The following is a 27,885-nucleotide window of genomic DNA, read 5'->3' on the forward strand; positions in this document are numbered from 1 at the left end:
GTGCTGAGGACTGAAGCTGTTTTCTATAGAAGATGAGAACAGTTTGGATCGATCTCATCTTTGTGTTTGTGTCCAGAAGTTTCCCACAGACAAGGCCTACTTCATAGCAAAGGAACTGTTGACCACGGAGCGGACCTACCTCAAAGACCTGCAGGTCATCACAGAGGTGAGCTTTAGTTCTGTACTGCTCTGTGTTTGTGTGTCCTGTCCGCCCTCGTCTAGCCAAACTGTGAAGTCATTCTCATCTGGCTTCGACAGAAATCATAAAGCCATCTGTGTTAAGACCAGGAGCCAGTTTGGCCAAGTCCAATCACACTCCCCGAAGCACACGGCGAGCCAAGGTTGGTCTCTTTAGAGCCTGGTGCCTGGAATAGTGAGTCAAAGCAGGTCGCTTCAAAGCCTGAATTTTGGGAAAGCGAGCTAAAGTTAATCTTTTAAAAGCTCGTGTGTTGGAACAGTGAGTCAGAGGTGGTTTGAGCAGCCAGAGATCTGGAATCAGATATAAATTTGGTGTTTTTTTTATAGCTAAATATTTTAAAAGTTACCCATCTTTAGTTTTAACTATTAATCTAAATCGTGGTTGTTGTCTGTAATCTGACATTAATATTACATTGGAGCTCTGTGCTCCAGTGTTTTGGACTCCAGAAAACGGGCTTTTATGTGCATTTAGTTTGGCCCACAGCTGAACACTGAGGTTCTGAGGGTTTACGAGCATTTTTTTTTTCTGCACAGGCACGATGAGAGATGAAAATGCAGCCTCCAAGTTTTTAACATTCAATGCAACCCATGTGTTGGAGCTCACCTCCTTTTAAAGAGAGCAGACCTGTAGCTTGTTTGCTCTTTTAGCTCCCGGCTCTTTAGTTTACAAGTAAAACCACAGAGGGAAAAAAAACTCAGGCCGCCTTCATAAATACGACGTCTGGATCCCAAATCCCGGGATGAAAGTGCGGCTTAATGCGGGTCAGGCTTTGTCTTTGTGCTTTTATGTGATCCAACTTTACTGTCTGTCTGTTTTTACTGTCTGACAAATGAGGGATAAAACAGCAGCAGGAGGGTAATGAGTGAAGACCACCAGTGTGGGGACGGCAGGTTCCAGCACCTGCCTGCTCCACCTTGGCGTTGAGGAGTCGACCTGTGACCTTGGACGTGGAGGGGAAACATCTCTCTTCAGCCCTTTTCTCGGCTGTTTTCCTCCTCAGCAGTAGTTTCCAGCCTCTTTGATGTGGGAGGAAGGCGTGTGCTGGCGTTCCTTCTTTTCTAACCTCTTAAATATTTTCTTTGGCTGGCACCGCTCAGGCCTGAGATCCAACGCTCGTCTTCCTCTCTCCCATCCAGTCCTTCTGTCAAACAGCTGGACGGCCTCCCGTCTGCACTAGACGCTGTCCTGATCGACTCTGTGGGGGAATCTAACACCTCGGCGTCAGGAGGGCTGCAGTGTGCTCACATCAGACCTCATTTATGTGTGTCAGATGGATTTTGATGCTATTTCAGGTCAAATGACTCATTCTGACCTGCAGACCTCTCATTCAGGAATCCACTGGGATCAAACCAGTAATGTGAATGTGTCACATCGCTGCTTCATCGGTCTGTTAAAGTGGCAGCGTTGTGAATTATTCGTCCTTTACGAGAGATTGAATCACACACCAAGTGGTGTATAAACCATGATCATGTACTGGTTAACAAGAGACTAAATCTGAACTGAGGGCTGACCAAATAACTAAATCTCCAATTACGAGTCTTTAATTACGTCACAAATGCAATTGTTTTGTTGTCCTGCTGCTGTTTGATGCTGCAGGCATTTAACCTTTCAGACCCGAGCTCTTGATACGCATTTTTTATTTGAATAAAAAAGAGAATAAAAAATAGAAAGAAAATAAAAATAGATTAAAATATATATATATATATAATTAAAATGTAACATATATATATATATAAAGCAATAATAAAATACTAAAAATAAAACAATAAAAATAAAAAACAAATTTAAAAAATTAACTACTGTGGTAATATAACCCAAAATGTGATGTCCACACATGTGGACACCAGGTCTTAAGAGATTAAATCCTGTCTCCACATCGAGGTTAATTAATAATTAGAAGCATTTAATTATATTACTGGTTATGTCGTTCTACGTGTGCTGTTTAATCAACTCAGAGGAAATAGTCCTACAGCAACACACGGAACTTGAGCAGATACCGTGGATGAACATTTCAGTTTGTAGCTGAACAGATGTGAAATTGTTGAGCAAAGTTAACGAGGATTAATGAAAGCTGTGCTACGGATGACTAATATTGATGCTGAAATCTGTGGAGCTCGTGCATGTGTTGAAATGATGTGGAAATGTTAAAACCTTGTGTGGTTGCAGCCTTGACAGAAAGACGTTCATTTAGACACAAAGCCAACTCGTTAAGTCGCCGTCTGATTACCTGAAGGAATGCATGTCTTCTGCATGTCGGTGTTTGGAAGTAGTTGCAGTTTTTAGACGTGTAATGTTAAACTTTTAAAGTAGCTGCAGGTTCTGTTATTTATCTAGTTGGATTTATCTTAACCATCATTTCACATCTCCAGAACCCATAAGGATCATCCATACGCTTTCCCCACATGACCACATTTCTAATCAGTGTCCTTCTTTTGCCTCATTGTCAATCCTCCAGTCCTTCCCGAGCGCCGTGGGCAAAGACGAGGCGTTTCCAGAGTCCGTAAAGAGCCTGATCTCGGCCAGCTACGACCCGGTCTACAGCTTCCACCAGGGGTTCCTCAAAGAGACGGAGCAGCGTCTGGCTCAGTGGTCAGTGTCGGCCTGTTCCCATTCACAGAAAAGCTTTAATGGAAACAGAAAAGCCTCGCAGATGTGGGTATTTGGCAAAAATAAAAAATAAAAAAAAGCTGCGGGTCAAATGAACCTTCTGTTCTTTTTTTCGGAGAGAAAAAAAAAAAAACTGGAAAACAAACCATCCAAATGAACTTAATCCAGATGGGAGGAAAAGTTTAGAAAAATGGAAACAGTGAGATTAAACGGTCGGCTTTTACGTGATCGACGCAATTAAGCGGGATGTAAACACAAACGAGCACAGAACAGGAAGTGCAGATTAGTTTTGTTGATGCTAATGCAGACAAAAAAAACATGTTCGGTGGCCCAGATTCGGAGGTGAACCAGAGCGCCAGTGAACTGGTTTGAACTCTGCAGATCAACCCTGACATAAACGGTTCTGTTGATGGAAAACAGCACAACTTTTTTGGAACTTTTGGACCACAAATCAGACCAGAAATCTAAATTAACTCATGTGCGCGACTCAACGTCTTCCCTCCCCCAGTGGGAATCTCCTCGCTGACAGGCAGGAGGACGCGAGATGAATGGGATTGTGGGAACTGAATGAAGAGTTTCCAATCTGGTGTGATAACCTCGGCTCTGCTCTGACACCTACTGGTGGATTAACGTCACTGCACTTAAATAAAAATTCTCTTTTTTTCTCAGGGAGGGCCGGTCCAACGCCCACATTAAAGGAGACTATCAGCGAATCGGTGATGTTCTACTGAAGAACATTCAGGGCCTGAGGGTAAATCTGCTCCTTTTTCTTTTCTTTTGCACTGAAATCCTTCATTTGCAGGATTAAAATAATGAAAGGAAGTCGCTCTCCGTTGCTCATCTGGGTTTCATCTGTGTCTCGTTTTGCATCTGCAGCAGTTGACGGTTCATCTGCAGAAACATTCAGAGTGTCTGGTGGAGCTGGAGCGGGCCTGTAGGTAGGTGGCAAAATGGTGAAAACAGCAAGAAATTGGTTTTATTCACTGTTTTTTTTATTGCAGTTTAAAGTCTTGCACCTCTTTGGAAACAACACAATGACAGCTAGAAACAGAGAAGCTGTAATGCTGCAAATCATAAAAACTAGACAAACAAAAAGTACATTTATTGTAATATTTAGTGCACAAAAATAGAAGAAAATTGGAATCAATGTGTGCAACTTTTTTTTAAAAATTCCTCCAGGCAATACTGAAAAAAAGGTCCTTGCTATTTAACTATGTACATTTTTAAAGTACTTTCTATACTGAGTTGCACCAAACAGTCCCAGAGTTGCTAATAAATTCCCAGTTGCACCAAGGAGCTCAGAATATTTTGTGTTTCTGTACAGAATCAAGTTAAATAATTTGGTTATTTGTTGGCAAACGTGTAGAATAAAGTGATTTTTTTTATGAATCAAAAACAAGACAGGTTTGGAGCATGTTGGACAAATGGGTTGCGCACATAAAAATTAAATTTAATTTTGTGTTTGCAAAGTCAAAGAGAATGTAATGGTCGCCCCCTAATGTTCTGATAGACCTCCCGTTTTTCTTTATTTTTAATTTTTAAAAATGTATTTACTTATTAATTTATGTTTTGTTTAGTTTTTTCTTTCTTTTTCTTCTTATTTTATTTTTTTAAATTTATTTTATTTATTTCTTTTGATGGGAAATAGTTTTTTGATAATGATAATATTGCGCACATGTTGGCACATAAATTGTACCGATCACTAAAAGTTGGTGAAACTAATAAATAAAGAATTTTTTAAAAATTAAGAAGAAGAAAGTGATTTTGATTTTAAATCTAGCGATTTTAAGCTCACATTTAGTTAATTTCCTTTACGGAACGACTCATCACAGACAAGTAGTTCGAGGACAGTCGGAAAGTTGAAAATCAAAGCATTTTTTCTGTTTTTACAGTTTCTGACGATGACAAATGCTGCAATTTTTAGGCATTTTTTTCTTTTTTTTTAAAAGACAACATGCCTTTCAAACCTGCTCGTGGGTTAGGGATTCAGAAAGTTAAAACTGAAACGTGATGTGAAGAAGAGACGGAGTGAAAATACAACCAATTAAGCAAAATCTACTACATCAGGGTTTCAACAGATATATGTCACATGTACAAATAACTTATGCATGAGGAACAAATCTCAGCAGTTCAGTCAGAAATAAACGAACCCTTGGCCTGTCCGTCCTCAGGTCCAGTCGGAAGGTGGAGTCTCTGTGCCGGGACTTCGAGCAGCAGCGGGTTTGCTACCTTCCCCTCAACATCTTCCTCCTGAGGCCGCTCCACCGCCTGCTGCACTACAAGCTCATCCTGGAGAGGCTCTGCAAGCACTACCCGCCCACCCACGACGACTTCAGGGACAGCAGAGGTGCGCTTGTGGCCCCGTGTCCACCTTCCTTCGTGTATATTTAGATTTTCATTTATGAAAACCGTCCTTTTCATCTTCCTCCAGCCGCCCTGGCCGACATCTCCGAGATGGTGCTGCAGCTTCAGGGCACCATGATGAAGATGGAGAACTTCCAGAAGCTGTTGGAGCTGAAGAAAGATCTGACCGGCATCGACAACTTAGTCACTCCTGGAAGGGTCAGACTCTCCTTTGACTCATCCTTGAGTCCAGCTTTCTTTCTCTGTGTTGTTTTGACTTCATTTGAACTGTTTTCTGTCTGGCAGGAGTTCATCCGGCTCGGCTGCCTCAGCAAGCTGTCGGGGAAGGGCCTTCAGCAGAGGATGTTCTTCCTGGTAGGACCTTCTCGTCTGCGAAGAAAACAAAGCGCCGAGGATTTCTAAATCACATCCCTCACTGTCTTTTTTTGTTGTGTGTTACTTCTTCTTCCAGTTCAGCGACTCCTTGGTGTACACCAGTCGAGGGATGACCCCGTCCAACCAGTTCAAGGTCCACGGACAGCTGCCCCTCTACGGCATGACGGTGCATCATCATACCTTTTGTTTTTGCAAGATTAACCAGCACAAAAATTTAGCTAGCAGCGTTTTACACTGACTCAAACTCTGGAAAGCTGGGGTTTATAGGTACTGATTTGCTAATTTTGCTAATTATGCGCCTTTTCCTGCAGATCAGAGAAAGCGAGGAGGAGTGGGGGGTCCCTCATTCGTTCACCTTGTTCGGCCAGCGCCAGTCGGTGGTGGTGGCGGCCAGGTACGTATTAACACACATCAGATTTCATCCGTAAAAGGGGGAAAATAAAGGCCTTGAATCCTTAAAAAATGTGTGGGGAACAAAGAAAGCTGCATTATGAATGGAAGCCGGGTGCTTCTAAGAATAACAGTTTTAAAGATTAATGCGGGTCAGCCTCATTAAAAATGGATTTCTTCTCCGCAGGACCTCTGCCACAGTTTGATTGTCCTCGAATTAAGTCGGACTGGGCGACCTATTTTCCATTCAGTGTGGATTGCATAATGCAGACTCCATTATACGGGCTGTGCTGATTGACTTCACTGGGGGTTAGCTGGAGTTGCTCTCGTAGAGTTCTCCAACAAACGAAAGAGAAATAAGGTGGAAAAAAATAAGTAAAATATATTATAAAATGTCAAAAGCAGACGGACCAATTATGTTGCTTTAGAGGCTCGTTTTAAGGTTTGGTGCCCGGTATTACCTCCATGTTTCAGCTTTGTTTTTTGCGATCCAACTTCCTTCATCAGCCAAAAGACACGTTGCTGGATCACAGTGAACAGCAGTTTGGAAACAGGAGGTTTAAAAAGTTTTTTAAAAAGTAAAACACTTTATCTTGTGTGCAGTCGAACAGGGTGAAACACTATGATGCAAAATTTGTCCTACCTCGGTTCACTTTCCCTGTTTCTTTGAGCGGATGTTTGGCTCGTCAGTTTCAGCTGATATGATCTGTCGTCTCTTTCTCGTTTCCAGCTGTGCGTCAGAGATGGAGCGCTGGGTGGAGGACATCAGGATGGCCATTGACCTGGCGGAGCAGAGCAGCAGCCCCTCCACCGATCTGCTCTCCACCAGCCTCTCCGACAACAGTGAGTGTTTCCTCTGTTTCCTTGCTTTGCTCGCTTCAACTTTCCCTCCGTTTGAACCAATAAACCCAAACATCGCTTCATCACCAAGTGTTGGCAGGACTCTGTGAACCAGAAAAATAAATGAGGGTTAGCCTGGATGCTGGGCTTCTATTCCCGGCTCTCTTTCTTCTCCTTTTCCCCTGCAAAAAAACAAAGGTCCTAAAAATCTTTAGTTAAGTCATGAGCACTGTTGACACATTTGCTTCTCTCGACAAAATCCCTGAGTTTAACCCCTCTGAACCCAGTTTCTGGGTGTCATTTGCTCTATTTGTTCCTGCATTTTTACTCACTGTTGGCTCATTTTTTCCGGCAATATAAAGTCCTGCACCTCTGTGGAAACAGAACAACCAGGACTACAAGTAGAAAGAACTCAGAAACGTCCTCGGTACAGTACGACACAGTTAGAATGTCATAAAAAGAAAGTATTTCTTTAACCTCTCAAGACCCGAGCTCTTGTTTGATATGCATTTTTAAAATTAAAATAAATAAAAAAAATATATAAAGAAAATAAAAATATATTTTTAAAAATATCTAAAAATAAATAAATAAATAAATAAAATAACAGTAGTAAAATAATAATAATAATGCTAAATAAAATAGAATAAAATAGAATAAAATAATTAACTACTGTGGTCAGGTAATGTCCACACATAAGAGGTCAAAAAGGATTTTTTGGGATTATTTATTCTGCAAGATTTCCAAACCTGGAATCAACATGTACACAAGAAAAAGACTGCCCTACATACTATAAATATTTTCCTATTTGCATTTGTACAACCTCTACAAACTCTTTTTTTCACACCACTCTGCACAATAAGTCAAGAAAGATGTTTTACCTCAATCTCTCTGATTTGTTTCCATACTTATTGATATTTCACTGTATTAATTTGAATGTTTTCCTACTCATCTAACAATTCGTCTCGAAATGACCGACATTGACACCTTTTTTTAAAATTGCGAAATCCCTCCTACGACTTCCTGTACCCTCCAGAATAAGAGCAGCGGGTACAATTGGAACGTTAAATCGTAAACATGTTCCTGTGACGTTCGTTCATCTCCACAAATCTGGAATGTTTCCAATTTTTAAATCAAATGTCACCATTTTTAAAGCGAGATTTGGTTCCTGGTGAAACAACACATCACACGATGAGTTCAAAGACTGTCTGAAAGTTTAAAATCCATTTATTATTCCAGTCTTTACACTTTCTGGCTTTTGAAATAGAAACCCTGTGGCAGCTTTAGGGTTCACGTGACACAATGGCTTCAGCTGGGACCTTCTGTTCTGTCTTCCCTGATATTCCATCAATAAGGTCTTTCTCTAAGGGAAACAGACCAGCGCATACCTATATTCCTCCCGCAGACGTGGACGACGCCTTTCATTCCCTCTCTTCTTCAGGCGGCGGCTTTCAGCAGCTCATGAATAATCTCTCTGGACTGTCCCAGCTGGTCTTTCATCATATTTTTAATGTCACCTGATATATGTAGGTCCGGTCCCCCAGCTGTCGCCTCTCTTTTCTCGTCGCCTTTCCGCTCATTCTTCATCTTAAATACCTGTCACGCCGTTCAATGAGGCCTCCACCCGGTGACCTTTCGCTTTGACGTCTTCATTATCTCTCACATTTTTTAACTGGAACGCTTAAAGAGTATTTCCTTACAAGTGACAACAAAAGAGTTTCGGCTCCGCTCTTTGTTCTGAGCTTTCTATGTGTGCTTTACATGCTGGGATTTTGTGACTAAATAGTGCAGCCGGACCAAAAAAACAAAGCATGCCAAAGATGTTCCCCCCCACCTGCAACCTGTCATGTGCAATAAAACCGTCCTCAGGATGCTGCAGAGCTCGTTTCTTTATGAGACAACCAGCTTTGCAACAATCGCAGTTGTGCTTTTACCTGTTTGTCACTTCAGGCTGATGGAAGTACAGCTTTAGCTTTTTTTGCTGCAAATTTGGAGCGTAAAGATTCAAGACTACAGAGAAATATTACCATCCTAAGTGTTTGTTAGGACGTAGCAAACCACAGAGCTAACTCGTATTCCTTATTTTGCTGTTGTTACGATTTTAGCGCCAAAACCACAAGAATGCAAAACACTGCTGCTGAATACAGGTTCTGTGATGAGCGTGTTGGCCACACCTCCCCACTCCTTCCAGTTTCATTTACAACCACGAGAGCAAAAAGAAGTAACCCTTTCCTTCCTTCCAGTGTTGTCTCGCTGTTTGCTCCGTTCCATGTGTTTCTGTTTCCACGAACCGGGGCACAACAAACGCGACACAAACAAGAGCCTCAGAACGGCAGAAAAAACTCTCTGATATTTAAAGAGTTTATTAGATAAATAGCATAGATATAATTCACCTGCTGTTTTGATGTCGGCCCAACAAAGGAAGGGACTAACGTGTACCAACATGCAAACACAACTGAACCGACCGGCACAACAACAAAGAAACTCACATTACAACACACACACACAGAGGAAGTCTTCACTACATCTTTACATATCAGATATTAATCTTACATTTCTGCTCAACATCTTGCATATTGCACCTTGAGACCCAATAAGATATTTTCCACCAACACAAACCCTGAGAAAATCTTCTGTTGCATCATTATATTTGTCCCTCTAAACCCAAGCAAGATCCTTGAACTACTCGTAGGTTTGTTGGGGAGGAATTACGCTAAGCTTAAAATCACCAGAATGGCTTTGAAATAAACCCTTTACTGTAGCTAGATGATAAAAAATGAAACTTCTGTGGGGTCACCGTGAAGTGAATAGTGACTCAACAGTTGCTTGGCAAAAATTCTGAGAGTTTTCAGCTGAACTGCAGACAGTGTAGAAACGAACAGAGAAAAATCTAAGCAGTAGAAGATCTGTAGTCTGTAGAGTCACCATTTTATTTCCAGGGGACTCCATCTATCCATCCATCCATCCATCATGGCGAGTAAAAACGTGGCGGTTGCCAAAACAAACATGCAAAAGGTTAAAATGCATGTTTAACTTGTACAAAAACAACTGTACCAAAATGGTAAAGCAGTACTACAGGCCTGTGGTTGATCTAGAAAAAGAAATCTTGCTCTTAGTTTTGTTTTTGGCCATCTTTAGGTCATCAAAAAGAACCCCAAAAACCAATAATGTTCCATGTTCCCATTGAAAACGACGAAAGAAACTAATTTTCTGCACCATTACATGGGCATTAAACACATTTTCGACATGAAAACAAAATAAATGTTCAAATACCAACTCCTAGCCGTGCACATAAATAATCTTTCTCCTAGAAGGTGAATGTTGATGTATGTATGATTACAATCAGTTGCATAAGAGCAAAGTTTTCCTCATGTAGACATGATCTGAAGGCTGAGTCATGACAAATGAATCACTGTATGGAGTTATATTGCACTTCCTCCCTCTAACCATCCTGTCTATCCTCCCCAGAGCTCTCTGAGGACGGCGGCGGCGAGCAGGAGTCGGAGGAGGAGCTCTGCGGCTCGCGTTCGTCTCTAGAGCGCCAGGGTCACCGCGGCAACACCACCGTGCACGTGTGCTGGCACCGCAACACCAGCGTCTCCATGGTGGACTTCAGCGTTGCCGTGGAGGTACCACACTGTGTTTCCTCACTGCCTCCTCTCCACAAACATCACACTCCTGTTGTTTGTTGCTCTCTGGTCTGTTGTTATTGTTGTTGTTGTTGTCCGTCCCGCCGTCCTTCCTTCTCACGTCTCTGCTTTTGTCTTTCGCCCCGTCTGTCTCCTCCATCTTTGCCTCCGTTTGGTTTTTTTCCGTCCACTCTGACGGTGCTAGAGGCCAGTAGTGAGTTGATGAGGCCCCTCAGCAGACTTCAGGGGGCCCCGACTCTCTCTCCAACAAACAGCCTGTCCTTTAGTGACACCTGCTGGAGTGGAGAGGTACTGCAACTCCCCAGAATGTATTGATCCATACAAGGGGTATCATGAACCCTCTAAAAAAAAACAGTTTTGTCAAAGAATCACACACTATCTTAGTCATTTTTTGCTCTTTCCTTCTAACTAAAGAGCGTAACTGGAGATGGAACCTGACAGATGTATGTTTCCCATCCTTTTCCCTCCGTTTTAACATCCTAGTCAGGCGTCTTTTATCGAACCAATCTCCTCTTTGTGTTTGCAGAACCAGCTCTCGGGAAACCTGCTGAGAAAGTTCAAGAACAGCAACGGCTGGCAGAAGCTCTGGGTGGTGTTCACCAACTTCAGCCTCTTCTTCTACAAGTCGCACCAGGTCAGAGATGAAGGGATGGTCTCTGTTCAAATGCGCTTTGATGTCTGTTCGGTTCAGTTTTGTAAGTTTTCCGGCTCGTCTTTCCGCAGGACGACTACCCTCTGGCCAGCCTCCCTCTGCTCGGCTACTCCGTCACCGTCCCATCGGAGTCGGAAAACATCCACAAGGATTACGTCTTCAAGCTCCACTTCAAATCCCACGTCTACTATTTCAGATCAGAAAGCGAGTACACCTTTGAACGGTGGGTTTTCACCAAGGGGCCGTTGCACAAGTTCACACCTGAGCATCTCATATTTGATTTAGTTTTTTTCAGTGCATGTTATTAAGTAAAACATATGTAGGATAAAACAATCTGAATATAAAATACAAAAATATATAAAAACAACTGGGATATTGCGTTCAGGAAGAATGATTAATGGGAATTTGTGGCGTTCAGGGCAATGACTCTTGGGTAGAAGCTGTTCTTTAGTCTGTTTGCCCTGGCAGGAGTTTGACAAGGTCGTGGCCGTGGTGTGAGAGATCCCTGACTTTGCAGGGCTTTTGTGTGAATTTAAACCAATCCGCGTCCTTGAAAGTCCACCAGCCGTCCTGGATGTTCTGCTCTTATTTACACTCTGTATAGTCGGTGCGTTGCATAAGTTTCTGTCCAAAATCTGCACCAGCACGACATTTTTGTGCAACTTTATGACTTGTGCACTTAAAAACGCGTCTTCAGCTGCTGCTGCTGAATGAGTTTTAGTTGGGTTTGACTCCATCGATGGCCTTTTGCATGACAACAGCAGCGGCTGTTCCTCTAGAGCTAAAATCTGGATCACGAGGAGCATCTTTGCTTTCTGTTATTTCAAGAAAACAAGGATGGTTGTGTGCATGAGCTCTGCGAGTAATGAGATGTTGATGGGACGACGAGGATGCTGCTTGTATCGCGGCATGGGCTTGTAAACATTTTGAATCAGATCTCCTGTTTCAGACGTCCACAAGATGTTCAGTTGCAGCCATAAAACCCAGTAATAGAAGCATCTGTACTCCAGCTAGTCTTATGTTCTCATGTAGCAGAAGTTCTTGGTCGGGAGGTTCTGGCACCGTGTAGTTCCTATCGCACCTCCTCTTTTTGCATTCTTCATATGGGATGGAAATGAAGTGGTTCAGCATGTTGATCAAGGTCTGTAGGGGTAAAGCAGGAAGCCCTCCACAGTAAGGATGTGAGTCTCCTCCTCCTTGTGGTCGGACTTCGGGGCGATCTCGGTGTCCAGGGTGTGCACCGGGTTCTCCAGCCATGCGTAGATCGTACCCATCATGGCATCCATGTCCAGAGCAGTAGTGACATCGTACTGCTTAAAGCCATCTTCACCAAATTCCATCTGGTCTTGGGACTTGGAGAAGTCGTCCTGATGGACCACACAGGGCAGGTTCTTGATCAGTCGGTCGGTGGGGGTGGGTTTCCCTCTGTTTGTTACACCGCCGATGACGTACTTGATGTTCTCGCGAAAGGTAAAAACAAAACCAGGTCGGAAGTGATCAGACATGGAAGAAAGCTGAAAAGAGAAGGCTGCAACAGGAAACGAGTTAGTGAAAAGCAGAAGAGGAGCTGCCTTCTACCAAGAGAGGACCTCGCTTGGCTGTCGCTGCCACACACTACAGCTAACATCCAACATGATCTTTAACACTGTCAATTGTCTGACTGAACTCTTTTTCTCATTTCCAGGTGGATGGAGGTGATCCGAAGCGCCACCTGCTCCGCCAGCCGCTCGCTGCCCGCCACCAGGAAAGACCTTTACTGACGAAAAGACTCGCTGCGCCCACAGGAAGCGGCGGCCGCTCCGGCAGACACTAATTAATACCTCTGACTGGCTGATTCGCACTCGTTCCACTCAGAGGTCCTCCCACTCCGCCTCCTCCTCCACCCTCCCTCTGATTACACACTTTCCACACCACTAGATTAGAGCCGAGCCGTCGCGTCATTATTGTGTTCGGTGCCAAACTGGAAGCACAGAATCTCGGTGTTTTATTTCCTTCACAAGTGTCGTTCACATGCACACGCCCACCGGACCACAGCTTCATATACGGAGGGCTTTTATTTTTATCATAAAGAGTTTGTGCACCATGTTGCTCACCTTTCTATATGTGTGCATGTGGACACACTTTTTTAAAACCATCGGTGTCACAGTCTCGACATAGTTTGATGATTTGAACACAGAAATCATCTTTTCCTTTTTTGTAAGGCGACTTTGTTTTGTACAGTCCTTTGATACACTGTGAAATGTTCTTCTCAATCATTTTTTCTTTGTCGTTGTTGTTTTTCTTCTCGTCTTGTTTAAGAGGACAGAGCTGATTTTGAACCTGCTTCCAAAGCCAACTGAGATTTTTTGCTGGTCGATCGCCAACTTACCTTCTCTTCAGTATTCCTCCAGCTTTCTGGATTTTACTCTTTTGAATAAAGATGAGACAAAGATGTGTTCATATGAAAAAAAAAGAAAAAGACGTTATTTAGAAATGTGTCTGTTTATTTGATGGTGTTGTTTTTTGTTTTTTATGTCTACTTGCTTTTTAACCGTGAATCATGGCCACTGGTTTTAGATTTTATAGTTTGAATTAATGGACATTACTGTGTAGAAATCTTTTTGGGGTAAATTCTTGTAAAGGAAAAATGAGTTCATTTAGTTTAATTGACCATGATTCAGTGTTGAAAAGCAATAACAGGGGAAAACTTCCAAAAGGCTTAAATATTTTTTGTTAAATTAACGGCCATATGTACATCTGTTGAGCCAAAAAACAGAAATAGAATCATTGCTATGAATTTAACTCACAAGTTTAAAAATTAAAAGTTCACTTTGCTATTTTTTAAACTACAAAATACAAGTTTACCTGGTTAGTTTGAACGTAAAGGTCATGATCCTACAAAATTAAATAAAATACAAACTTTACAATTAAGACCCTACATTATTTATTACCCAAATTAACCTGAATCATCTAAATATTAAAGTTAAATTAAATATTAAGCACTCTACCATATTTTTTCATTATACAAATTGTATATATAAAAATAAATTGTATGGGGAATATTACATAAAATACTAATTACGAATAAAGTATTATTAGGACCAGACAATATTTAAAATATGAATTTACCTGAGAACTTCAATGTAGATTTTTTTTATTTAGGAAATGTGTCTAATTTAAATATTAACATTAAGACTCTACACTATTAAAGAAAGTACAGATTTAACTGGTTAATGAAATGTTAACGTTACCATCCGACAATAATATTTATTATGTATATTTACCTCATTTACATAAAATGGTCGACAATGTTTTTGACATAAATGGGTCCTGAGTAATTTAAATATTATTGTTTAAGCCCGACAATAATATTTATTATGTAGATTTAATAATTTAAACAGATTCAACTGTACAATGTTATACAAAACACAAATGTACCTAACTAAAATATTAGCATTAAGACCACATGATATTATTTATTAGGTAAATTTATTTGACAAGCTTAAATCTGAAGGAATACAAATATTAAGGTTTAGATTTTGTTGAACACAAGCTCCTAAGAAAGATGATTTTTTTTTTTTTAAAAACTATTGAGGAAAAATCTGAATATGTTTGACGGTGAAGCTTGAATTTGGTAAAATAACTTTGAAAAACCTCCAAAAGAAACTTCAACAAGCTTTTATTTTGTTTTATTCATCTGGAATGCTTTGCTCAGAGCCACGTCTCTCCATTTGTGTCCAGCAAAAAGTCACACTCACAGGTATGAACAACAGAAACAACCTCAGTTCAAGGCTGCAGACGATTCAATGACAAAATTCAACCAGAAACAGAAGGAAAACCCTTTATGTCTGTCTTCATGTGTGCATGAAGTGATTGTCATAATTCATATTTTGAGATTTAAAATAAAAAAACAGTGGGAGGGTTATTGCATCACGGAGTAGAATTGGAGCCGTTTTTCAAAATAAAAGCCTCCTCCTTCATTTAAACACTACAGCAAGCACCAAAACTCCACTTATTAATGTTTAGCTGTCACACAGGTGGTGTAAACACGGATATATGCCTCTGAGATTAGCATAAACTAGTAAACGGGGACATTTTGGTGGTGTAAACACAGATATATGCCTCTGACATGAGCATAAACTAGTAAACAGGAACATTTTGGTGGGGTAATCACAGATATATGCCTCTAACATGAGCATAAACTAGTAAACGGGGACATTTTGGTGGTGTAATCACAGATATATGCCTCTGAGATGAGCATAAACTAGTAAACAGGGACATTTTTAACGATACAGCTCATATTTGTGGGATTTACACGAATAAAAAAAAGCCCTCTAGATTCATTTTAATACTTCCTTGTTGATCTTAAGTCAAAAATAAAGACAATCTGCACCCTGATCTGTACTGGAGCTGAGGAATGCTACAGGAACCAGGATTGTTTTGATGTATGCTCCACCGTAAACGTTGTTGGGAGGTAGATCACAGCTCCAGCCCAGCGAGCTCCGTCAGTCTCGCTCCTCTCTGTACGTGTACTTGAAGCCGTGATCTCCGAACGCGTCGTAGCTGTCGAAGCACCGCAGCGAGGGCCAGTCCGGCTGATAGGTCGTCGTGTTGTACACGAACGCCTCGGTGATGCTCCCCGGCGACGGCGCCGCCTCCCCACCTCCCACCCACTCCTTGACCTCCAGCTTGACCCCGACCCGCTGGTACATGGTGGGGACGCTCTCGAAGTCGTCCAGGAACTTCAGCATCTGGTCGTCCACTCTGTAGATCTCTCCGTGGACCCTGTGGCCCTGGCCGGGGATGTTGAGCATGAAGGGGATGCCGTACTTGCCGGCGATCACCAGTGGGAACTTCTCGACGGTGAGTGCCGAGCCAAGGAACTCGGACTTCCCGTTGGCGGCGTCCAGCATGCGGAAGTAGTTGGGCTGGCCCTTCTTCAGGGTGCCGTAGACGAAGACGTGAGTCATGAGGATGGAGGACGGCGAACGCACCTGTGGAATAAAGAAAAGAGGATGAGTATTTGGCAGCTTTAACTAAACCATCCATTTTTTGGGGTCATTTTTCAGAATAAAGTCCTCGAAGGAGACCGAACAAGCATGAAGAAGCAGCAAGAACTCAAAAATATTTCCAGTTTTCATTTATTTTTCTAATTAAAAGTCCCAGAAACAACATGTACAGCATTATTCAAGTGCCCACATGACTTATCAATACTGGAAAAATGCTGCCAGACATTCTACTACTTAGATTTTCAATTTAATTCCTTTCAGCTCTGTGCAAACACAGTTCAGGTGAACATCCATGAATTTTTGACACTTGACTGTTCGTCACAGCTGAGTCAATAATGGCTTCACGGTTGCGGCACGAGATGCAGAATTTTTTGTTTTTTTGTTTTAGAATCTGGATAATGAAAAAGATTTATTTTTGGCAAATTTAAAAGTATAAAGTGATTTTTAGTTTTGTTAATTTCCTTCATTTTTTCCCCTCATTTTTAAACTTGTTTTATTTTCTGATTTATATCATCTTTTAACATTTTTTTCTTTCTTTCTTAGAACTGTGACCACATCAGCTGCTACAGAGACAACACCAAACGAAATTTTGTTGTGTTTTGGACCATAAACGTCTTCTTCTTCTGATGTATGATTACTTCAAGGACCGTCGGAAAGTTTGACATCCAACTTCTGCTTTTACATTTTCCGGCTCTGCTAAACAGTGCAGTTTTGGTGATTTGTTTGAGGCCTTTTTAAACCCGGCTGCAGGTTTTGAGGATTAATATCATGAGCTGCAATTTGGCTCATACTGTTTTTATTTGAATCTGATCATCACCTTGTTTTTCAGCCAGGATATTTCCGGAGACTTTGGCCATAGGTGTGCAAAATTAAAGTGCTTTCAGACTGACTGGTGCAGACACACCCTGTAACAGATTTATAGGTATACAATAAAAAAGACAAACTTATAAAATGATAAAGAAGCTAAAAGCAGAAATGTGGATCCAAGTCAGACACTGAGGGGCTTCTGCAAATTCCACCTCATTGCATCTGTGGCAAACTACAGCAGACATGTTTTTCACCCTTATATGTGGTTTTGATTCCCAGGGTTGGCATGCACACTGTGTGGGTGTGTTTCATGTTATCAGCACCTCCCACAGAGATCTCAATAATCACATATCAGTGCTCTTTGAACTTTGTTATTGCAAAATAACATCAGCTCAGTAATTCATTCATTGTGAGGGACTATCAGTGACAAACGCTGTCTTCAGCTCATTGCAGCAGATCGTTCAGGAGAGACATTTGTTTTTTACAGTTATTACAGTAACAAGGCAGCAGAACCAGGCTTCAAAACTTGCTCTGCAGCCACTGAACCCGTCTGATCATGTGTCTGAATTAAACCGACAGGAACACCACAAATGCGAACGAACTTCTGTGCAAGTCCTCGAGCCTGAATCGTTATCAATAAACTGTTCGTTAATAAGTCGCTTTTATTAACGCGTTACTAACCTATTTACAGCGCAGGAGTCTTACCTTGACTGAGGAGCACAGAATCCTCCCGACCGCTGCAGCCGGGGACATCTGACGCATGCGCAGAAAGAGGTAAGCCGAACCCGGAAGTAGCGGATGATGTAAAAAAAAAAAAAAAAGGTTTAAAAAAGTTGTATAACCCAATAAAACCTCACTTAATCGCGTGAGTACATTATGTGAAGTCCAGCTGAAGAATAAATAAATATATGATTAAATAAATAAGCAGAAAAAAAAGATTGTTTTACGGGAATTATTTGAGTTGTGTCTTGATTTCAGTCCCTTAAAGCGATTATAATGTAGTTTTTAAGAAAAATACATTTTGCTAATTATTATTTGTTAGTTTTAGGGTGTTTCCCCCTCTTTGTAACAGTATTTTACTTGTACATGTGTCTAGCAATGATAGTGCCTTTTTGTTATTTAAAAAACATTAATAAATTCTTTCTTTCTTTCTTTCTTTCTTTCTTTCTTTCTTTCTTTCTTTCTTTCTTTCTTTCTTTTAATAAGAAAAAAATGCTGGCTGAAAATCGAAATTTTATTTATTTGGAGAGTCCTTACTAAACCCTTACTAAATACAACCGCAGACAACAGGTTTTAAAAACAAATTTTAATTAAAGATAATCAATCAATCCAAAATTCTTCTCCAGATTTTCATTTTATTAATCTATTTACTTTATTTAATAACATAACAACAACAATAATAACTATACATACATTAATTAATTTAGGCTATGGATCATTTGTATCCAAGATATCTTAAATATAGTCATAACTCTTGTTTTTGATACATATAGCTGAATTTTCATTCATAACACATATGAGAAAGTCTCCCCCATACAAATAATGGGTACTTCTTACCAGTCTAAATATAATGATCATATATCACGTGTCTTTAACTGTCCATTGCTGCTTGTGATTCCGTCCCACAGCCTATTAAAACCCCTTGTTTACAGTCTACCTACAACAGATCCCAGTAAACAAATAAAGATCATGACTGTGGCAGAGTGATCTCATAAAAACGTCGGTGAAGTTGTCTCAGGAGGAGATCACTGTTTCCTCTCTTAAACACAAACATTCTTCATCCGACATCCCGGCTGCACAGTCACCTGTGAGTGTTTGCTGAGATGAGCCGGAACAATAACTCAGGAATTAACATCCATCTTTGCAGACACTTGACATTCAGTCCAGCAGCAAAAACGCCCGCCGACTCCGGCCGGGCAGGCTGGAAAAATCTAATAAACTTTCTGGTTTGGCAGAAAGGAAGGAAATCAGTAAGTCAGGTGAAGCAATAAGAAGGGATTTGTCCTTAAAAATGCGCTTGTGGCTCGGTCTGTCTTTTCGTCTCTCTCTCTCTCTCTGAGCTCATTTCACTTTAGTGTTATGAAAGAGAAATGTTGTAATTAAAAGCTACAGGCATCGTGGATGATCAAAAACCTAATAAACTGAGCTAGAACTATACAATAGATCATCTACAAAAGCCGATTAGGGAGAGATAACAAGATATTATAAAGGATATTATGAAAAAAAAAAAAGCAAACTCCTGCTTCATTTCATGACAGTGACAAACTGTTCAATTAATTTTCTGTTATTCTTCACAGTTTCAGTTACAGTTTGTATTATTACAAGGTTGTTCTTTTGAATTTCTCTGCTATTTATATGTTGTTTTTTGGTGGTGAATATGGCACCAACTACAGTCCTTCTCTTTCTTTCTCTTAAGAGAGCTGAAGGGGACGGGATGTAAAACATTAGTGGGTTTTACATCCTTTATCATAAACAAGTCAATCAAACCTGCATGCCTTTAACTTGGTGTATGCACTTATCCCCTCTGGTTTGTATGTTGAAGTTACTTATTTACATTTAAAATCAAGTCATATCAGCACAGGGTGGGGATGCAGCAAAAACAGATTCATTTAAAAAAAATAAAATAAATTAAAAATAAAGGCAAACGTTGTTCACTATCAGAGAGTTATTTCAGAATATTTACTTGGAAATGACTTAAATGTCATTTCCAGGCCATCTGTAAACACGTATGTACAAATTCTAAATAAAGTTATTTGTGTTCTCGTCTCACAGACAACAAATCAATCAATAATTGTCTTCGATCAGTTCATATTCCAGCTGCAGGTTATCTGTTCGCCCACAGGAGTCGCTCTTTCAACAAACTCTTCACCTCAACGCGGAGCGACGCACGTTACGTCGGACGTGATGACGCCATCACGTTCGCAGCCTAGCAGCAGAAAAGACGGCGTAAACAAAAGCAGACAGGCTACAAATCAGCTAACGCTAAGTAGCCAAGCGATTCGTGAGTAAAATACCTAATATGGCTGCGTTAGACGGCACAGCGACGCCTTTTACCGGCGAGTGCAGCAGTTTCTTATGAGGTAACGGACTCGCTCATGTGCTGAGGCTATAAATAAACGAGCTAACAAGATACCGTTAACGCTAGCTACGGTAGCATTAGCTAACCTTAGATAACGGGATTTTGTATTTGGGGAAATCTGTGTTACTCAGCTTCACGTTTTATCGATATCACATGGCAACAGCCACTTGAATCACGGTTAGGGGGAGAATTTTAAAAGCTGCTAGCATTAGAATAAGTATGAGTTAGCTCGCCATGTAGCTAATTAAGGTCAAGAATCGATCAGCTGGCTAAACAAGGCTGGATAGCGGAGTGACGCTCCTGGCTGGATGACCACTTGATCGCAGTCGCCTGGACTCGGACTGCGATGTTTAGCCTGATGGCGAATTGCTGCAACTGGCTAAAGCGCTGGCAAGAGCCTGCGAGGTGAGTTCAGAATGATGCCCAAGTCCTGAAACCTTCATCCTCACAGATTTTTGTTTTTGTGTGTGAGTTGTTTGCAAAGTTGTTCTGCAAACACTGCGATGCTGTCAGCTGGGTCACACCTCCTCCTCACATTTATTAGTTGTTGTGTTTGCAGCAAAACTTCAAATGAGCTGCAACCAGAGAGAGATCACATATTTAAACACTAGTATTGATCAGCTTAACATCCTCTAATGTGCAACTTTGTGTGACTTCAGTCATAAAAGTGGTCCATATTTCATTTTTCTTGCACCAGCACAGCACAGAAATTGCACTTTTTTGCCATGTGCTAATGCTGATGCCTTTGATTTGCAATAAATAATATGTGCATTAAACAATATTCTTCAGAGATGGTGAATTTTAGAGAAATCTGTGCCTATTGACAGGCTGCTTTGGAGCTGAGATGATGACTTGATAAGTCATTTTCAAGCAAAAACAGAAAGAGTTTGGGATTCTTAGGACACCTGTTTGGTATGTTGGTAAACTCTGGAGGACATTTTTAATGATCTGACATTTACTGAGATGATCAATAATGAGCTGCCTCTTCTGTACTAGGCCCTTTGTGACTGGAATCACAGCATGTAAACCTCGTGAGCGTGAAGCAGCAAGACCAGCAAAATGTAATTGACGGTGCTTAACTCACGTGGTGCTGGTGAGGCATCTGATCCTTTGGATTTAGCCAGAAATCCTCACCTAATCCCGCGGTCAGGTCGATTCAGTGGGTCTCTTCCATTTGACCTGTTGCTGTGAGGGCTTTGTAGCGGCGTGGACAAAGCGGTTATGGTTTAGCGGCCACTGGGTAGACGGTGTCTCACCTGCACGTCGAGGAGCCTGCCCCGATGAAGGCCGGCTGGCTCCAGACGACCGTTAGATGGATAGTGCGGTTGATGTCTTTTCGGCGCAAGTGTCAAAGTTAAGTATGCAGCGAGGAGATGAACACGGAGTGTGTTTGTGTGTTATGGGCTTGTCTTGTTATTGAAGGTCCTGACAGTTATCTCCTTTTAGTGTCTGATCTCCCTTGTTTTATATTTTGTGTATTTCTCTTTCTGGGCAGGAGACGTAGTTTAAAGATTTCTGTTGTGATTACGGCATAAGCGTCAACTGAAAAGGGTTTTTAATGCTTTCGTTCTCTTGCTATTTATTTATCTATCTCATAAAGGTTCAGAAAAGTGTCTCTTCAGTTGGATTTTATTCACAAGTTTGTGTTTATTTTTTCCTCTATTTATTCGGATGAGGGTAGTTGTGGCAAAATGAGGTCAGACTATGATTATGTCACTGTTAAGACAAATTATTTGTTCAGAAACGTATGTCGCACTTGAACATTAATACACCCATTAGAACAGAATTACTTTATTAAACCCCGAGGGGAAGAAAGAGTAAAGTTACCACCACCATAACTATAAATACAGCTAAATTTAAGACTGGACCATGGTAAGATATTTGGATTAATGAGAGAGCTTGCTGCCCAGCTGTGTGTCTGCATCGTACCTCTACAGATGTCTGTTTCTTTGTTGGACCGTCTTCATTCCAGAGATGTTTTATTGAACATTAACATCGGCCAAATACCTGCATCTTTCTGCAGAGGCTGTTAAAACAAGATCATTTCATCATTTTTGCTGATTTCGAATGTACACAGAGGCCAATTTGCCACTTTTGCAATAAGCCAGATATCATTAAAACAACCAGCAGCATTGCCCGGAGGCACTCCGCAGCATCTTTGCCTCGGCGAATTCGTGTTCGCTCACCATGTGACTGCTGCTGACTCACTCAGTCCGCTGTGCACATCTCTGATTGCGTTGGTCATTCAGATTATTAATTAGCTTATCTGTGCCCCCAAATGCGTCACCAGAACTAATGCGTCCTCGGCTCAGAGATTGCAGGTTGGCTCCGGCTGATGGAGCAGTGACGCCGGCGTACATATTTGTGATTTCTTTTCCTCCTTCTTGTCTTACAGGAAAGTGACTCTGGTGATGGTTGGGCTGGATAATGCAGGAAAGACAGCCACCGTGCGAGGAATCCAGGGAGGTTAGGACGCTTAATAATGCATTTTTTTGTGCACTTGTTTTTTTGTTGTGAATAATAGAAAAGTTAAGTTGATCCCTGTCTTGTTTACTCTGAATAAACTGCCTCATTTACTCCTCAGTTTCGTGCCTATTATCATATATATTTTACACCGTGTTTGACTGCTTGCAGTTACGTCTCGCTGCTTTTATATTGTGTTGATTGCATTTTTAAAATTTAAAGTTGTGCTGCAGAAGTCTTCATCAAAGACGTGTCGTTTCCAGAGAATCCCCAGGACGTGGCTCCCACGGTGGGCTTCTCCAAGGTCGACCTCAAGCAGGGCAAGTTCGAGGTCACCATCTTCGACCTCGGCGGCGGGAAGAGAATCCGGGGCATCTGGAAAAACTACTACTCCGAGTCGCACGGAGTCGTGTTCGTGGTGGACTCCAGCGACGTCCAGCGGATCCAGGAGACGCGGGAGACCATGGCGGAGGTCCTCCAGCACCCGCGGATCGCCGGCAAACCCGTGCTAGTGTGAGCGCTCTGTCATGAATACGAGGGCGAGCAGATAGAGATTGCAGAAATTGCCCAGCCTAGAGTCCAATTTGTTGAATGCATGCGCTGCTGGTTGATTCCTGGAGGCATCTGTTTAATCAGTAATCAAAGCACAAGCTGCAAAACAGAGAGTTTAAAGTATATTTTCAGGTATGCAGAGTGCTCTAATCAACAAAACACAATCAGCGTAGTCACATTTCCATAAGATTTTCCAGCTACTCTAACTAGGCTCCTGTTCTTGGAACTGCTTTACTTTCTTTCAAATGACAGGATGAGTTGGTTCTACCGCTAGCTAGCTGAGTGTAGTCAAAAGTTCAGATTTTTCTGTATTTAATTATCCTGCAGACCCTGTCTTCATGTCTTTTTTTTTTTCCCTCTCTACTCTCAGGCTTGCCAACAAACAAGACCAGGAGGGAGCTCTGGCCGAAGCAGACATCATTGAGAATCTGTCGTTAGAGAAGCTTGTTAATGAGAACAAGTGTCTCTGTCAGATCGTAAGTGTTTCTGCACCTGTTGTGGAGCCGCCGTTGAATGACATTAAGGGCATTTGGACGAACACACAAACAGCCTGCAGTCTGGCGGCGGCTTATATCCAACGTTTCATGCATTAGAATCATGTGTTTGTGTTTTTACACCGAGAGGCACCAGTGATGTGTTGTCTTTTCATTTATATATACGTTCCTTCCCCAGGAGCCGTGCTCGGCCGTTCTAGGCTACGGCAAGAAGGTCGACAAGTCCATCAAGAAGGGCCTGAACTGGCTCCTCAGCAACATTGCCAAAGACTACGAGGCCATTACTGAGCGCGTGCAGAAGGACACGGCCGAGCAGCGCGCTTACGAGGAGCAGGACAAGAAGGAGAGAGCGGAGAGAGTGCGGCGGAACCGGGAGGAGAGGTGAGGACGCGAGGGAGAGGAAAAGATAGCAAGAACAAACAAGGACAGTAAAACAAACCAGAAACATGACAGAGGTTAAAATATACATGTAGAAAGATAAATGTGTCCGGGGAAAGATAAAGGAGGGAGGCCAGAGAATAGTAAATAAAGCTCGGGACCAATGCAAATGTTAAAATGCCAAAGGTGTGCAAACTCCCCCGCCTGCAAAAATCTATTTATCTCCAACCATAAGAGCCATAAAATATCGAAAAGAGCAAACTCCCTCTCAGCGGTTGAAATGCCAGGTTGTACAAATGCACTTTTTAATTGAACCGGAGCTCGGATCAGCGTTTTCTAAATTGTCACCGAGGAGGTCATTGTGCTGAAAGGTGAGCGTCTTATCTGTCCGCAGAGAACGGCAGGAGCGGGAGGCGGCGGAGCGAGAGGGCAGGCCGATCCAAGAAGACGAGCCCGACGAGGAGAACATCCAGAGCCCCTTCCAGCCAATCGGAAACGTGATTTCCGAGGTGTGTATCCGGGGGAAGAGGTGGCGGTTCATTATCCGTGTCTGATGCCAGCGGAGAGCTCGGGGGGTAATGGCTCTCGGCTTTCATGTTCTTTTCAGAACGAGGATAAAGAAAAGGAGAGGAAGAGGCAGAGGGAGCTGCAGGAGGGCGACGCAAACAGCCCGAAGGCAGGCGCCGACCGGGAGGAGGACGAGTACGAGGAGGACGAAGAGCCGGACGATACGAGGCAAACGTCAGAAAACACCAGCTCAGGTGAGTGAGCGTCCTCGTGTGATCTTCATATCAGGAGTTTAAAGTGAGCAAATGATCTAATGTGTGCTGCTTTGATTGAATAAAACAGTTAAATCTATAGTGAATTTATACATTAATGTGGCGAGATGTGAAGGCAGAGAAGATCTTTGAAGAACCTTTGCTGTAGCAGCATGTGGTTCGGCTTAACAGCACGGAGGGGGAAGGTCGGAGCTTGTTCTTCCTTTGAAAGCAAATGATGAAACAAGTGTTTACTTAAGATATTTTAACATTTAAACGAGATCCAGTCGAATGAAGCAACCGTCTGATACCCTCTGATGCTTAACTGAGAGAGAGAGAAGACGACTGTATGAATAATTAAGGGACACAAAGAGCAGTTTAAACTCGCGCAAGTCTGACGAGCAGCAGGATTCTAACGGCGAAATGTCTTGTGTGCGTTCAGCCTCGGCGGGCGAGCAGAGCAAGAAGAAGACGAGCAAGCTGCACCTGAAGAGGAAGCACAGAGTCGACCCGCTGAGGACGGAGGACGGCGCCGCGGAGATGCCCACGCCTCCACCTCCTCCAGGTGAGCATGCTGCTTCTCTAAAGGCCGGCTTTAATTCTATCACGTGGGGAAAAAGCTCCATTTCGTAGCCTTTACTCACCACGATAAGCCTTCACATGAACTGTCTTTTTTACCTCCAAACCAGTGGGAGGAATGGGCAACAGCGTGCCGGTCGCTGGGCTGTTTAGCTCCACTGTCAACAAAACCCGGCTCTGATAGCAACACATGTGCCGCTGTTTGGTCAGCCCACCCGCTTTAAGCATCGCGGGGACAAACAGAACAAGCAGCCACAGTGAGCCGTTAGATAAGAGCTCGGCGCGACAGGCTCCGCCGCCAACAAAAAGCACCACCTACACAACCGCGTTCACCTCGAAGGGCTTCGGCTCCACGCGAGCATCGTCGCCGTCGGAGCGGGATCGATGGAGCCGTTTGACAGCTGATGGTGAAATTGTAGGAGATTAAAGGCAGCGAGTGAAGAGAAAGTAGCCGGCGTTGCTGTCAGATGCCGTCAAATCCGTCCCAAAGAAGCGAACAGTGCTCTAATCCCACATTTGTCTTCATCAGTGTGTGTTTATTTTGTTTCTGTTTTAGTGGGATGGGCCACACCCAAAGTCTCTAGACTGCCAAAACTAGAGCCACTCGGGGACACGAGACATTCCGGTAAAGCCGCCTGCGAACCCCCCCCCCCTCTCCATAAATTAATTTCATGCATTAACGAACCCGTCACTGTCTCACTAACCCGGTCTTGGATGTGGATTAACTCATTCATCTGTCACAGGGGGGGCCAGATCAGTGTTTCCTCCAGATAAAAACTCTTTTTAAAGATTTGTTTTGTGGTAAATTTCCGCGTGGTGTTGCAGAGGAAACACTGAACTCTGTCTGCCTCGAGACGTGTGCCGACTGTTAATTAGCATCACTTTGCTCTTCTTTTTTTTTCTCCCCCCGCCTCTCTTCTCCTGCATCTCTCCATGTTTGGAATGTGTGTGGATCCTTCATGGCTGCCGACGTCTTAATCAGGCTTGTTTTCATTTCTCCCCTCCAGTCTTCACATCGCAAACAACCTCCCGCGCAGCATCTTCTTCCATCTTAATGGCTTTTGTGTTTTGTTTTGTTTTTCTTCTTAATTCCAGGACTCAGTGGATGTAGTGCACTAACAAAGCCAAAACCTTTTTTGTTCTCCTCCCCTTCCACAGAATTTTACAAGAAGCCTCTCCCGCCCGTGGCGAATAGGCCGCGGCCTAACGGCGACGCTCATGACGTCATTTTTTAACCTCCTTTACAGCTCCAAGGTTGACTCTCGACCAATCACGGCTCTCTCCTTTTTTTCTTCTTCTCCTTCTTCAAAGCGAGCGGTGTGTAGACAACCAAACGGCGACCACTGAAGTGCGATGGACTCACAAAACAAACGACGTCCCTGCTCGGAACTCGATTTCAGGTTCTGCACGTCCGATGCTGAGCTTTTATTTTTTATCGTCGACATCAGTGTTATAGAAAAGACTCTTTGCTGAGATGCTTTTAATTGACAAAGAATGTAAATATAACCATGTTTGTGTGTCTCGTTACTGAACTATGTATTTGTACACACGCCGCCATTAAAACCACCATATTTATATCGTTTATTTTTGCACCTTGGGATCTGTAGCGTGGATAGAAAACTAGACGTCTTAAGTGGCTTCTCACAGCGGAGTGCTTTAAATCTGAGGTGGATCATACGCTGCACCGTACTGTACATGTGTCACACTACATCACGACGGCCGCTTTCTGGAAAACGAATGTGACGGCCAAGAAAAGAAAAACACTAATTTTCTTATTATTTTTTTGGTCTCCTGCCAGCAGCATCACAAAAAAAATATTATTTACTGTTAAAAGTGTAAAAAAACAACAACATATATTTGTCTTTCTTCGTCTACAGGGCTACAGATTTTTTACGCATTCTGCTGTTTACACTGTGTACCTGGTTTTTAAAGTGATATTTCTCTCGAGGCAGGAATCAGCCTCCGACTTGCTGCCTTTCAGGTGCCCCTGAGGTGTGAGCCAGCACTGTTGTTGTTCCAGCTTTTCCGTCTCTGCCTGCTGCACCCATTTCCGCTTTGAAATCGCTGAAAATAGCTAAAAATTGCATCGGAGTTGAGGGGGGGGAGGGAAAGAGGAAAAAAAAGAGGCATAAACACAAATCTGGAACTCCATTGCCCCAGTTAAGTTTCTTTGAATGTTGGAAGAGTTTGCAGTGGGACGATAATAAGGGGGCGGGAGGAAATATCCCGACACCTGGAACAGCCAGTATTGGGTCAGAGCACTTGAGAATAGCAAAAAAAAGTACGAAATATCACTTTAAAACCCACAATTATTGTATTTCAGATCTATAGTACGACGCTCGCGCTCTTGTTTTTGAGCTAGATGTTTGGAAGAAAAAAAAAAGATATTTTTTCTACTCTGTTTGAATTTTATAACAGCACAATTAAAGATGTTTTAAATATATCGCCTGATTGAGGTCTGTTGTTTGCTCGCTGCTGTTTTATTTTTGGCTCGACGTCTGTTGGTTCGACGAGCACCTGTTTGTGTTTGTCATGTTTATTCAGTGTTTCTGCTCGGGCCTCTCACGGGGTCGGGGAAATTTTCTGGTTTTCTATCACGAGGGCTGAGGTTTTTGAGCCATACATCTTTAAAGAGCCCATGTTGGGCTTTTTAGAGATCACCCTGTCGATTAGTGTGCATCTTTACTGTGCTTGTGAAAAATCTGCAGACTTC

General features: G+C 42.4%; 3 protein-coding genes across 5 annotated transcripts in view; 2 read left to right on the top strand and 1 right to left on the bottom strand.

Moving 5' to 3' along the window:
* LOC103371320 (FERM, RhoGEF and pleckstrin domain-containing protein 1-like) overlaps positions 1–13,539 on the top strand; it is a 39,160-nt gene extending 25,621 nt beyond the window's left edge. Inside the window, exons 13-26 of the mRNA XM_008300595.1 lie at positions 77–166; positions 2,655–2,788; positions 3,476–3,557; positions 3,683–3,744; positions 4,978–5,153; positions 5,238–5,368; positions 5,456–5,524; positions 5,622–5,711; positions 5,857–5,939; positions 6,666–6,778; positions 10,241–10,401; positions 10,949–11,056; positions 11,146–11,297; positions 12,759–13,539. Of these exons, the coding sequence (XP_008298817.1) occupies positions 77–166; positions 2,655–2,788; positions 3,476–3,557; positions 3,683–3,744; positions 4,978–5,153; positions 5,238–5,368; positions 5,456–5,524; positions 5,622–5,711; positions 5,857–5,939; positions 6,666–6,778; positions 10,241–10,401; positions 10,949–11,056; positions 11,146–11,297; positions 12,759–12,834 (1,527 nt within the window). The 3' untranslated portion in view covers positions 12,835–13,539. The remainder of the gene's footprint in view (positions 1–76; positions 167–2,654; positions 2,789–3,475; positions 3,558–3,682; positions 3,745–4,977; positions 5,154–5,237; positions 5,369–5,455; positions 5,525–5,621; positions 5,712–5,856; positions 5,940–6,665; positions 6,779–10,240; positions 10,402–10,948; positions 11,057–11,145; positions 11,298–12,758) is intronic.
* Positions 13,540–14,715: 1,176 nt separating this feature from the next.
* Positions 14,716–17,632, bottom strand: LOC103371318 (gamma-glutamylaminecyclotransferase). The gene is given in 2 exon segments (XM_008300591.1): positions 14,716–16,047; positions 17,575–17,632. Coding segments are annotated over 2 exon segments (681 nt in total). The 5' UTR covers position 17,632; the 3' UTR covers positions 14,716–15,423.
* A 2,192-nt stretch (positions 17,633–19,824) lies between these two features.
* On the top strand, positions 19,825–27,615 carry arl13b (ADP-ribosylation factor-like 13b). Of its 3 annotated transcripts, none has more exons than XM_008300593.1 (10): positions 19,825–20,353; positions 22,344–22,414; positions 22,675–22,924; positions 23,334–23,439; positions 23,636–23,838; positions 24,230–24,344; positions 24,443–24,596; positions 25,036–25,158; positions 25,729–25,797; positions 26,331–27,615. In XM_008300593.1, the coding sequence occupies exons 1-10, from the start codon at positions 20,295–20,297 to the stop codon at positions 26,405–26,407; spliced, it is 1,227 nt and encodes a 408-aa protein (XP_008298815.1). In that variant the 5' UTR covers positions 19,825–20,294; the 3' UTR covers positions 26,408–27,615. The 3 variants fall into 3 exon arrangements, with proteins under 3 accessions (XP_008298815.1, XP_008298816.1, XP_008298814.1); XM_008300594.1 differs by having other exon boundaries at positions 26,484–27,615; XM_008300592.1 differs by having other exon boundaries at positions 25,729–27,615.
* Positions 27,616–27,885: the final 270 nt, after the last annotated feature.

Source organism: Stegastes partitus, unplaced genomic scaffold, assembly GCF_000690725.1.
Source record: "Stegastes partitus isolate 25-593 unplaced genomic scaffold, Stegastes_partitus-1.0.2 Scaffold1563, whole genome shotgun sequence".
Classification (NCBI taxonomy): domain Eukaryota; kingdom Metazoa; phylum Chordata; class Actinopteri; family Pomacentridae; genus Stegastes; species Stegastes partitus.

Bases quoted from the DNA above. Each gene is read 5' to 3' on its own strand.
- arl13b (XM_008300592.1), top strand. From the start codon at position 20,295: ATGTTTAGCCTGATGGCGAATTGCTGCAACTGGCTAAAGCGCTGGCAA. The intron at 20,354-22,343 runs GTGAGTTCAGAA...CTTGTCTTACAG, and splicing joins CGCTGGCAAGAGCCTGCGAG to GAAAGTGACTCTGGTGATGG. The intron at 23,440-23,635 runs GTAAGTGTTTCT...TTCCTTCCCCAG, and splicing joins ACAAGTGTCTCTGTCAGATC to GAGCCGTGCTCGGCCGTTCT.